This window comes from Symphodus melops (genome assembly GCF_947650265.1).
Source record: "Symphodus melops genome assembly, chromosome: 5".
NCBI classification, from domain to species: domain Eukaryota; kingdom Metazoa; phylum Chordata; class Actinopteri; order Labriformes; family Labridae; genus Symphodus; species Symphodus melops.
The window spans coordinates 27,935,248-27,948,832 of NC_136695.1; the positions used below are offsets into that span (position 1 = coordinate 27,935,248).

General features: G+C 42.3%; 1 protein-coding gene across 3 annotated transcripts in view; it reads right to left on the reverse strand.

Annotated features, from left to right (window-relative positions):
• The window catches only part of rftn1b (raftlin, lipid raft linker 1b), a 112,026-nt gene that overhangs the window by 11,020 nt on the left and 87,421 nt on the right, over window positions 1-13,585 (reverse strand). For all 3 annotated transcript variants that reach the window (XM_079344203.1, XM_079344205.1, XM_079344204.1), the window contains exon 7: window positions 11,655-11,773. In XM_079344203.1, the coding sequence (XP_079200329.1) occupies window positions 11,655-11,773 (119 nt within the window). The remainder of the gene's footprint in view (window positions 1-11,654; window positions 11,774-13,585) is intronic.

A 13,585-nucleotide genomic window follows, 5' to 3' on the forward strand; every position in this document is an offset into this window, starting at 1 on the left:
AGTGTTTAGCCAGCTCTGCATGGGTCTGTAAAGCTTTCTGCGTTCTAACCTCTCTCCATGTTTCAAAAGCATCTCCAACATTGATCCTAGTTTGAGCAGCTTTCTGCTGCTGGAGCTTATTAGAAACATGCAGAGGCTTTTTAGCTCGGGTACAATCACTTCTATCTGAAGCAGTTCCACTGCCCGCTTCCATCGCTGCAACACCTGTTCACCTGATAACTGCTCTCATATCTGGCAAACCCAGGGGCGTCCAAAACGGCCTTCAAAGCCCCGCCTACCTTCTCTGGTCCAATCAAATCCAGACCAGAGCAAATCAGGAGCAGAAACTGAAGTATGTTTCACAGCATGTTTCCTTCATGATCACAGAGGAGGAGAGCGTCATCATTTCATTCAGCAGATATCTTACAGATTGCTCCTTAAAAAGGCTAAAGGAGTCTAACAGGCAGACACTTTGTATCTTCATGCTTGGATGATTCATTCTGTTAAGACCCACTCACTAACCTTTATCCCTTTCATACCAAGTACTACAAGGTTTGCATTTAGTACAACTGCATCTGCTACTATCACTGCTAGTACAACAAATATTGTACAAGTAATATGTTTACGGCTTTGCAGTGCAGCACTTTTGAGCACCGCTAACTCTCAGAAAACTGTCCTCTTTGTTAGCCAAACAGAGAGAACAAAGAGTGGGAGCATTTCCGGGAGACTGATCAGCATGCAGTGTTCATTCTCTGCCATGAGACAGACGATGAGACAAAACACTTAAAGCCACTCCAGCGCACATCGCCTCATTTTTCTTCCACAGACTCTTATTGACCAGGACGACACGACATGCACAAACACACCGAAAGCAGTCACATATCAAGTTCTTGGTTGCAAAGAGCTAATCGTTAGAAAAGAAGACACATCTCCAGACATTATTTACGTAAGCATTACTTTCGGAGTTCCTACGAGGAGCGGTGCATCTACATTTTTCGGGGGGTTTATGTTGGAACCACTCCCAGAAAGAGGCTCTCTTTTAAAGCTTGCCCGGAAAGTAAATTGAGAAATAATTTTTCTGTAATGGCTTGCTGTTCTTTGGAGGTAGTGAGAGTTAATCACAGTCCCAAGAGTCTACCCCCACCCCCCCTTCTCTCCATGACTTATTATGCAGGGGCCACCGTGCTGCATCAGCACTCCAGCACCAACCTGAGAGCCCGAAAAAACAATGCAATCACAGCGCCATCTTCGTCTTCGATGTTATCTCTGTGACTATAAAGAAGGACCTCCGGGTAAGAGGAGAGAGGAGCTTAGGTTTAACCACCTCGGTCAAAGCCACTTTAAATTAAATCCATTTTTTATTCCTCAGATCATCTCTTGATCGAGGTGGTTAAACACCTTTTTTTTCCCCACCTCTAGCAACTGCGTCCTGCTAGCTTTTTAAAGGGCAACTCCATAGGAAGAGGAGAATATGTCAGACACTTTCACCATCACTTCTCCAGGCTGATAATGCTCGCAAAAAATAACAACAGCGGAGGCAATAAGCTGAACCTCCACACTGTATTTTTCAGAAACCATGCATTTCCATATATATTACCTCGCATTTGGGAACCTATGGACCCAAAACAAAGTAGGTTTACAGACCCATAGCAGAGGAGAGTGCAGCTGCAGGTTAAATCCAAGTTAAACCACCTTTACCGACTCTGCAATGTAGGCACAACAAACCATGATTCCCTTTTGCACCAGCTCTGGATATGGCTGTTATTTAGCAGACCATAGGGTCAACAGGTTGGCAGACACAGTCTAGTAATGATGAAGCAAATACCTTTAACAAAAAAAAAGGGGGCTTCTGTTCCTGATAGGCTCGCTTGGCCGTTCTGTTGTCACAGCAACAGAAATTGCAGCATCCACCAAAGCACTGCAATAACCTTTTCTAAATGTGATTGGTCCTTAAGCAATGAAACATTTAACAATCATTGATATCTATGCTTTTAATTGTGCTGCAACCAGGGAGAAGAAAATTGATATTCTTTTCATTTTCACCTCGCTGTAACATTTGATCAGTTCTGTTCCTAACATTTGAACAAATCTCGGTTGGGCACTGTGACTGTATGAGGTATGGACAACACGAGAGCGAGAGAGAAGTGAAGCTAAAACATTTACAGCTCAATCTGCTGACGAGCTGCGGTCCAGACCCTGTCTGTGTGAACAGCTAGACATGTGGCAAAACAAGCCAAATACATGTCTTCAAACATGTTTTGTGTCTTCATATTAAGTTGTTATCGTGCTGATTTATGTCCACATGTTCACGTTTCATGAGAAGTAAAGTTTGATTTTGTTCAAGTGTGGCGGTAACGTCAGCGCTGATGACAAATCCTGCAGCGTTTTTTTAAAACCGGATTAGCAGAGAAATGGAGGATTGGCAAGAATCACTAAGAGTCATTTCACTTTTACATAACAGAACCAGGAAGTAGACCAACTGTATTGTTCAGGGAGCCACATTTTCAGAAAGCTAAGGACCATCCATCACAGCAGAACAGTGTGCAGGATCAAAGATGTTCTATTAAACGGGAGTGAGTTGCTGTTTTTTTTTTTTAACACTCTACTGTGACAGTCATTCACATTTTTTAACTGTAATAAGATCTGATCCGTGGGCCGGAGTTGGCCCCTGTGCCGCTGGCTGAATAGGCCTGATGTGGACTGTATCGACCCGACGGATCTTTGTAATCTGTTTTTTTGGTTAATTGTAATGTGGTGAGCAGTAAAAGACGGGGGTCTATTCCTTTAATGTCTTGGCTCCACATGATGTCCCAGTGGTGTTTTGGCTTCAGTTTTGCAAAATGGAAGGAGATGGAGACGAGAAAAATATGTTTTTCTTTGCCTGGAAGTTTTCTTCATGCAAAAAGCGTCATATTGCATCACATGAAGAAAACTTCCAGGCAAAGAAAAACATATTTTTCTCGTCTCAGGGAAAAAGGAGGGCTGGACTCACAACCATTCAACACTACTACCATGTTTCTAATGATACAAAGCTTCATGTAAATGGGTGAAGTATCCCTTTAATGCTGAGAAGTTTAGACTGAAAGTTCACGTTTGCCTTGAAAAACTGGACTTATAGTCAAAGGGGGGACAATACATCTTTTCTGGAGCTTTTTAATTGTTTCACAGGATCTAAAAATATCACTAACTGCATTATGGCATATACAGCGAGGCCCTCCCAAAGCACACCTACGCACCATCTGGGGACCTTTTGCTTGCTTAAAAACTGCAAATGCTGCAACAATAATACAACTTAACAGAAGACATCCAAAGTGCATCCAAACTTTAATTTTTTATGAGGCATTAACCTGCCCGTGACTCAGACTAAAGTATGCAGCCTGATAAAACATGATGAGGTAGTCAGGAAAACAAAGCATCAGCCCGTGTGCGCAGATGTTCCTCCCGTGCTGTCAGGGACGGCTTTTATCTCCTACTTCTGCAAGGAGGAAAAAAAAAAAACTTTCAGAGAGTGGTGATTGAAATGATGACGGTTCAACTGCAGGTTTCAGAGTGAAATCATCAGACAATCATCTGTTCAGCAGCAGCACTAATCATTTTATTTAAAAAAGACAAGAAAAAGGGCCCAGAGCTGATTTCTGACAGGGGAGCTGCAGACTTACTTCCTGTCTCTCTTGTTGCTGCTTTGGTGAATTAGCGGCTAGTTAGCTTCATCGCACTGTCGATGTTTTTTTAGGTTAACTTTTAACCACAACCTACTTTAGGAAAAGAGGGGCACGGACGACAAAGACAAGACATTTTCTATGACATGGTTATCTCAAGTCTGACTCAGATCTTTGCTCATTACTTCATCACAAGTTTGTCTCTGATGTCCCCCTGGACTGATTCCTGTATTAAGCCACACATTGACATCACAGTCTGAAGATAGGAAAGAAAAACCTCCGTAAAGTTAAAGTCCTGTCTTCATTCTACTGTAGATAAGAGAAATATTACCAGCAAAAAGTACTTTAAATATTCAAGTTAAAGACCTGGTTCTGCAGAAAAGGGGCAGCTATGACTGTTTTTTTGTAACCAAATGGTAAGTCAGGTCTTAAACTATAAAGCCCATACAGAAGAGTGAAGAAATGCAAAGCAATGTTGAAATGGCCGTTTTTAAAACAGGCTGCAGAAGAACATTTTGAGAAGCTTCTTCAGGTGTGAGATGACGGGTTCTCTCCTCCGATTGGTTGATTGTTTTTTTCTGCTGCTGCACACCAATCAGCGTTAACCAGCAGCAGCAAAGGTGAGCAAAATCTGGCCTAGAGGATGCACCAACACACACACATATAAAGCCTTCGGGCCTTGGGTACCCCCTAGGTGGGTTCAAGTCCGAGCTGTGGCTGCTGTCCTTCGTGTCATTCCCCCCCCCCCTCTCTCTCTCTGGTTTCTGACTCTATCCAGTGTCCTATCGCTAAAAAAAGGCATAAGAAACCGCAAATGCAGTATATCCTGAAAAAATTGTGACACCTTGATTGAAAAAGAAAACAGCATTATGGGGTAATATTTCCCTTATAAAGATGTATATTGCATGTTTGCAGTGTAACTTTCATTAACTTTACTTTCTGGTGTTCCTTGACCATTTCTGATAAACTACAAAAAGTTCTGTTTTTATATATTTTCTATATATACATATTTTTCTTTCTTACACCTGATCAACAACTGCTCCCTTGTAAACAGAAACGCTCGGGTCTGTCGGGCAATCTTCGCCTGACAGAGCGGGCGCCGTCTCTCACACACAGAGGGACGGTGCAAATTACTCTCCTGCTATCTAGGTCACCTTCTCTCTCACCTATATGCCACGGAGGATAGAGATATCACAGACAGGAGATTTACGTCTACCACCCGCTCTCTGCACAGCACGCAGGCTGCGGCATGCCCACATCAGCAGGGAACTAAAAACAAATCATACACTGTAAATAATGCACATGGCGTTATTGGAGGGGGGGGGGGGGGCAAATCTACATCCTTTGTTCATCTGTGAAGGAGGTTCCCTTTATTTGTCTTTAAAGTATGTCTTCAAAGTTTCCTCGCTGCAGCACCGACGTGATGTCGGGCTTTAATCCCCCTTTTTTTCAGTCTGAAGATTGTGATGTGCTGCTCTTCAAAGCTGCGGATGTGAGTGAATTCTGAGAATGAGTGACAACAATGTCAGCGCTGCTAAGCTCCTTTCACTCCCTTTGACTTTGGACTGCCATTTCTTACATTTGAACTCAGGAGATATTAACTTTCAAAGGTGCCTTCCTGCAGTAGCACGCGCTTTCTTCTAAACTCTGAGGTTTATGAGATGTCGAGATGAAGGAGCAGAGCCAGCCGGTGACATCGACACACTGCAGAAGAGCTTGAAGGTTTAGAGAATGTTTCTATTTACCCACAATCACGCTGTGATCGCAGAGAAGCTTCCTGCAGGGAAATAAAGACTATGCACAGAGATTAAACACTCTAAGAAATCTGTAACTCTTCATAAAGAATATCCAGCTCCTTATATTCAACCTTCAGATGCTCCTTCAATATACAGTTGGAAAGGAATGAATCAGTTGAGCTTAAAATCATTTTTGTACACACTGAGGGGAAGATGTTAAGATGTTATTGAACGCACTGGAAGTCATCGAGGCGTCAGTGTGCCTGAGTGACTTATTGCACTTCATACAATTGGAAAAGATTAAATATTCACTGAGAGGGTCTATAGGAGCACATTTCACAGCATCTGGGATCCAGTATTAATGTATTTAGCCAAACTTCAAACTCTACCGGATACTACAAAGACGAGTAAATCAAAGTAGTAATTAGGATTAGATTTTTTTTCTATCACTAATATTGGTATTCTTTTTTTTCTTTTTCTCGTATTACAGAGGAGTGATACCCGGTGTTGCAGGTTGGGAAGATTAAAGTCTTGTTTTATTTCCAGTGATGTTTTATTTAGTGCGTTTTTTGTGTTAAAAAAAAAGATCAGATATTTTATTATCGGTTGGGAATAAAAATAAACAGGAAAGAAAAAAAACAACATTTTGTAAGCTTCAAATTCAAAACTGTAATTATTCCTATTAAAATGATTGTTGTTTGGAAATACTCTGCTTTATTTCTTGTTTTGGACCTGAACTGTTTTTTACAGAAGTAATTTGACCTTCGGTTGAGTGCATCTACAGCGCCCACCTGAGGCTCAATGGCCTCACGTTGCAGTTCAAAATGGCTGAGGTCCTTCAGGCTCTATCCACTGTCCTGTCTCTCCAATAATGGCACAATATGAAAAAAACAAAATCCGTAAAAAAAACAACATAGTTATGCATCTCGCCTGTCTTTACGAGGGTGACGTAAATGGAAACACATGACGTGAATAAAAGCCAAAAAGTAGCGGAGAAGGTCACAGAGTCTGCAATAAGATGCTGTCATGAGAATATTTGACTTTATATGAATCACAATATCAACACAAGCACAGATGAATTTAATGAATGAACATTTTTTTGTGACCTTTGTGCAAGTGAGAGCTCATATCTTCTGTCCTGCACCTACAAGACGAGCTGTGACTTCATTGATATGTTGGCCCCTGGCTCTCTCTCTAAAACCCTCAGCACGTCCTTTCTTGCAGTCCTTGGTTTAATTGAATTTATATGTCGGCATTCACTGATTTATTTACGATTTGCCCTGAAAAATAATGAGCTTCATCGTTTAGAAGAAATATCTCTCTCCATCACATTAGTTGCACTTTCCAAAACTTTCAGCTTGAGGTTCATCTCTTTCCGTTTGTGTTCTGTGAGGCTCCACATCAGAAGAAATACTCAAACCGGAGCCGGGACGTTCCACAACTATACCAACAACATTTCCTTTTAGCAGGTACATGTTGGATGTGGGTTTTTTTTTTTTTAAATGTTGGTATTATCGTGAAACTCAAGTACGGCTCTCCAGCCGATGTGCATTCGTCATAATGGAACCACTGCTGGGGTGAGACGGAGCTGGAGTGGATAATGGTGCAGAAAACATCATTTGAGGAGGGTTCGAACAAGAGTCAGGAGCTTCTAAGAAACATCAGAGTCCTGGTAGACGTGAGCCGAGCCGTGCTGGCTGAGGTGAATATCAGTTCATCTTTTAATAAAACACACACACATGAATGTTGTTGTGTCTCCGTGCTCCTTCTCTGTTTTATCTGGAAAGAGGGAAACGCTGCACCGTCCTGCTAATGCACTTTGTCCCTCTTTATAAATACAATCTTCTGCTTGTTGAAAACGTACTGAGGCCAGCTCTGGCTGAGGTCTGCAGGAGGACAAGGTTTTGTTCGGGCATTGCTCCTGCTTTAGTACATCTAAAGTAGTTTTCTGTATCGATCGGTGTTTCGTTTGGAGCCCTCCATGTGGATCCTCCACGTCATCCATCTGCTTTCTTTTCAGCTCATTTTGCTCAGGAGGAATATCTGTCATGTTCTGCAGCTGTGATGTATTTATAATCATCTGTGCCGTTTCTTCTTTTTAGGATTAAGCTTGAAAAAAAAACAAAAAACCTGTGTATCATCTCTTTAGCGCTGATGACATTTTTATGCAGAATACGTGCAGCCGTCTCCGCGCTCAACACCCTGCACGTAAGCACATTTCCCCTGCTTGTCATTTTATCCATTTTGTTGTGTTCCTCCAGGCTGTGTTCCCATTTAGTAGAAACACTTTCCCACAGAAACTTGCATCCTAGTTTGTCAGTTTGACATTTATTTTTGTTGCTTGTTTTTCTTCTGTAACTCCTCTCTGATTCGTTTTGAAGTCAGAATATTTTGACCTGTGAGTTTTTTCTCTTCACGTTGTCACTTTCTTTTTTATTATTGTTCTTCAATACTTTTCTTTGATCACACGCACAGCTAAAGCAATCTCAATTAAACTGATTTATTTTAGAATAAGGCATAAAAAATGACGTGCAGAAACACATGAAGTGACTGTAATTCTTCAGTTTGACGCTGAAGCCCGTCCGTGTCATTTGTATTCTCGTCTCCTCCTCACTGTCAAACACGCTCATCGTAGGTTGTTGGTTCTTTTGAAGTGCATTCGAGGAATGATGCAATCCTTAACTTCAGTTAAAGTGACAAAACACTGAGCTGAAGTGAATAAAATAATTTTTATCATCACATTGGTCTTTTAAGCTCACAGCACTGACATGAAGACAAACCACCCTATATGTGACGCAGCTTCACACTGAGAGCAACTGAAATGTACAATCTGTTGATCCAGGAAGTTCCTGAAGTCCAGTTTTTACCAAGTCACACTACTTGTAGCCTTTAAAATGTACAGTATGAGCTCACAGTTTCTTCTCCTGCAACACATCAGCAAGCTTCTTTTTTATTTTTTTTATTTGGATGGATTATTTGTATGGCAGTAGCTCAGTCTGTAGGGACTTGGGTTGGACTTGAACCGGTTCAAGTCCCGGCACGGACCAAGTCTGCAAATTGTTTCTGGTAGCTGGAGAGGTGCCAGTCCACTTCCTGAGCACTGCCGAGGTGCCCAAGAGCAAGGCACCGAACCCCAAAACTGCTCTGGAGCGCTCGCTGTGGGCAGCCCCCTCACTCTGAGACCTCTCCATTAATGCATGTCACCAGGATCCTGTTTGTGCATGAGTGTGTATCTCAGCCTGTGTGTGTGTTCATGCTCAATAAACTGTATTTCCCCTCGTGGGATTAATAAAGTATAAATTATTCATTTTTAGTTTGGATGTTGTCTTTTTTGAAGCTCGTACAACCAAACGTGATGAGTGCACTGCCAGATCACACTGCATGCTTTTTACACTTTACACTACAGCAGGAGCTGAAGCTCTGCGACCCAGTCCCAGGTTCAGGAGTCTGTACTGGTTGAAATGTGAATGGTACCCAGTCCTCATTGTCTCACCGTGTTGTCCACATAATGGATGACCAACTGAAAAGTCAAGATTAAATGAGGAAAGTTTTTGCGTCGTAATCAAGCTGGATCCATTCTGACACGAAAGGAGAAGATGGTTTTGCCTTTGTCCAGAGCCAGCTGGAGGTTTGATACTTTTGTTTTGACAATTTTGCAAATCCTCTGATAAGCTAGAATTATTTTTTTTGAGTAAAGATCTGACACTGTCTCCCAGGATAATTCACTCCCACTTGAGGACAATAGAAGTGATTGCTCGCTCTCAGAGATAACAGTGTGTTGTCCTCTACTACCTGTCACAGGTTTTGATTAATAACTATGTAAAGCCTTTAGAGGGAAAGAAAAAGATGACAAATTCAAAGAAGAAGAAGAAGAAAAAAAAAACAGCTGAAAGGAAGATGTATACTTTGAAAATGATAATAAACACCTGCAATCAATACCCTGCCTCATTCTTCATGGTAATTATCCCAGGAGAATAACAATAACAAGATGTTGCAGACACTTTGCATATCAATTTTAAAAGGCTTATCACAATGAATGAGGGTGACGTGAGGCCTTTGTTGGATGGGCAGTTTTCGATAAAGTCCCCCTGGAGGAGTTGATTGGATCTCCTGAACACAGACTGAGGGTTTGATGCTAGCTGGTCTCTGCTACTGTTTCTGGGGAAGCCTTGAAACCCATTAAGCTGTAACAGTGTTACCATTCATCTCAGAGGAACGGCGGCTGGACTGCAGCGGCCACACCACTGCAAAGACTCTTTTTTTTATTTTTTTTTATTGGCACATGTGGCCATCAGTTCTGCGCCGGACAATCTCAGAGCGCCATTTGTGGGGACAAAAGTCTCCTTTCACACTTGGACAACCACAGGCAGCAAAAAGTCTAAATTCAATTACAGAGATAACATCGGCAAACACATCCAGACACACAAAACTCTACTTATCCATATACACTTAGCAGACCTAAACACACGCACAAACAGCTGCACGCTCAAACACTGTATACACGCTCAAACACGCACACACATACAGATGAAAGGCAATGAAATGGTTGCAAACCCTTCAATTCTCGACAGAAATCAATTTCCAACTTGGAACTGGTGGCGAGCAGAGAAGCTAATCGTTTGGCAGATAAGAGCTTGTTTGCTCCTGATAAGACAAGCGACCACGACACATGTCCCATAAATTGAGATCTGCCAGATTTGCCTTCAGGGCTGTTGGGGGGGGGGAGAAAGGTTGGCTGGAGAGTGAAGAGGGGGGAAGAAGGGCACTGTGCCTGAACTGATTTCAATGCTAAAAAGACCAGAATGGCAAAGAGGATTTGTGGTTTCAACACGGCTGGACAATGCAGATTAAATATGTTGTTGAATACCAGGATAATAACAAAAAGCAATCTTTTCTTCATACTGGTGCAACCAAAATACAATCTGACACAAGCCTTCACTGGTGCATGCAACCTGATGACATTGAACATTCACCACTATTCATTGTGCATTGCAAGCAGCCACTTTGCTGTACAAAGCATGCTGGGACATGGCGAGGCGGACCCGACTGGTGGTGCCACTTTGTGACATGAAGTCATAATCATGCATTTAAAGAAAGATGGTGGTGGACTTTGAGGTATAAAACTTGTGCTGGTTTGATTGTTAAAGACTGCTCAGCTACGGGTGGAAAGCTTGACTATAGTCTGAACTTGACCCCCCTTCTTAGAGCCCTACAAACAGACTTGGAGGACCTAGACCCGAGATACGGTACTTCAATAAATCCAAAGAATAGATATAATTTGAGCGATTGTTTATGGTGAAAGGAGTATCATACAGTGTGTGAATGTTGTTGTAAGACAGAATAAACATAAAGTAACTTATATCACCCTCTCCAATAAACTTTCCTTAATCTCCTTCACAGTCACCTTTACAACAAGGATCGTGCATTTGTGGAATGAGCAACAGAGCATCGTGTGGGCCTCGTTACAAAAGCTCAATCATAGGTTGAGATGTGTATTTTTTTTTCCTGTGAGTTATTGTGCTCTGTAAGCAGCATGTGTTCCGGATGTTTCACCGCTCATATATCAATGTTTTATCTAACTAGCCAAATCACAAGATGGCAAATGTTTGTGCAATCACGTCTAATATAATGAGAGAGAACAGCTCGGGTTTAAACTGTTTCTAATGGTATGCGTTGCTCTGCAGTTATTATAGAAGAATATCTTATTCTGATTCATTCCATTGTGCAAAAAAAGCATCTTTTGCAAAACCCTCAAATTGTTTTGTATGTGCTTAAATGGGTGTTTAAGTTTGCCATTTAATATTCATCAAATGGCAGCAATAAAAAAAAAACATGCACACAGATTGGAGTTATTTGCAAATGAACTGGTTCGTGATCGTCAGACACTTGGTACAGATAAGGAACCATGCTGTTGATTGCAGGTCCGTGATTAGACAAAACGATGCTGCTGCACAGGTATTCATCATCCTTACATAGACGGTGTTACTTCGCCCCTCTCATGGCATTAAAAGTTTGGCAGCGTGTGTAAATCTTAAGATGTGCAACAGCCTGATATAGAAAGAATCCTTGAATAGGAATCTGTCTTTATTACATGTAGCTCATCGTCTCATCTATCATAAAGCCCACTTGAAGTTGATAAACTGAGATTGATGAATCAAAGCCACAGATGTGCCTTTAATCCTTTTAAATGTGTTTTTAGGTCGCGTAAATGTGATGTGCATGTGTTGAGAAACGATGCAACATCCACCTACACAGCAGTTCCATAAGCTGCGACACTCACATCTATGACGGTCCACTGCTCCACCACGATGGCGTCGAATGTTGTGGCGGCCACGTTCGGCTCGCCCTCGCTCCCCTCCTGGAAGATGAAGACACTTTCCACCGATTTTGGCATGACATCTGCAGAGAGAAGGGATAAAAAAAACCCCAGCCGTGAAACAGAGTATTTACCGGATGGAGCGTGTCCGTCTTGTCTCTGCTGCTGCTGCTGCTTTAGGCCCTGCAGGCCAGAGGAAATGGAATGATATCACTCAGCCACAGTCACACACAAGCCTTTATTACACAGCCAGTGGTGTGGGCCATTTGTATGAGCAATGTGCACTTATACATTATGCAGGAAGACAGTGTTAAAGACGGGAGCAGGTATTCCCCTTCTGGGATGTTACAAAAAGAAGGGGAGGCATTATGCGCTACATCAGGAGGTTTTCAGGACCCTGCAGAGCCCTGCTGGTTTTCATCACAGAGCACTAAACAGAGGCTAATTACTGCTGGGAAGGAAGGTGAAAGCAGGAGCTGATGGATTCAGGGAATCAGGACTGCTTTAAAAAAAAAAAAAAAAAAAAGGATGGAGAGATTTTAGCGATGGCAAAACCTCGCCACTGATTTAATGAAGTGTGTCCGGGAGGCATTAGAGCATAAATCCTTTTGCTAAGCCTGCGTAATTCACCTTAAAAAGACTTGAATTAAGTGAGCCACATAAAGACATGGACGTTGATGCTTCAGGCCACTGGTGAGATTGTGTGCCGCTGACCAAATAGATTTTTCTAAGCCCCTCTTCTGTTTGGGGGCTAACAATCTCAGGATTGGCATACGAGACAGAAACACAACGCTGACCCCCGTGAGCAGGGGTCCCTCTCCACCCGACGTCTCTTGTTATTCATTTGATGCACATGCACATTACAAGCGGGCGCACACACAGGAACACAATGCACGCCGAAAGGTCCGGTCTTCTCAGCTAGCCTGAGTGCTTTCTCATTACTCCCACACCATTTACACACTAATACAGTTTGCAGGGGCCCAGGCACCAATACGAGACACTCCACATTTCATTACTGGGCCCTAATAATGGAGGGATGAGAGGCGGCTGGAGAGCCTGTGGAAAAAATGGAGAGAGAAGAAGGAAGAAAGAGCCAGCGAGACAGAGGGAGCGATAGATGTGGAGGGATGACGGGCTCTTTTATTTCCCCCTCCCTGGAAACCCATTTAGGAGCCATGCACGCTCAATTGAAGACATCTCGCAGACATCTACTGGCTCTCTCTCAAATACAGACGTTGTCATTGTTCACCCCATTCAATCGTTTTGTCCTTTCTCTTCCTCCTCTCCTCCATCACGTCGCTTCTTCTTCTTCCTCCAGTGCAAAGCCTCTCCCTCTCATTGACCTTGTTGACACGACAGGCTGTTTTCAGAGACGCCCTACCTTTCTCATTCAAAAAAGATGAGACAAAAAAACTTACAACATGGACAGTAGCTAATCTAATCTAATAGCTACAAGAAAAAGCAATATCTCAAAATGGGCTTTTTTTTTTCATGCAAGCTTCCCTGATTTTCTGATCATTGAGGCCAATGACACAAACTCAGTGTTGCAGTTCACTGTTGGGATGCGAAAAAACTTCAGAAACGACCCATGTTTCTGAAAATTACAAGAGAGATTACAATGCTAATTTTGTGTTAGCCCTTTAATGACAATTTCCATCATGTGTTAGCATCAGTTAAATCAAACTAAGTTGTGCACCTTTGTCCATCCCTGTGAAATTTTCACGGTCGATCTGCCTTGTAAGAGTGACCTGATGTCCAGTGTCCTTTATTCTAATCTGTCAGGTGATATGATTCAAGTTTGTCATGTTGTCTACATTTTTGTGATTTTCAATTGAATTTGGAATCCATTTCTTTAATTAAACATCAGCCTCCGTGATAATGAAAGACACCAAAGC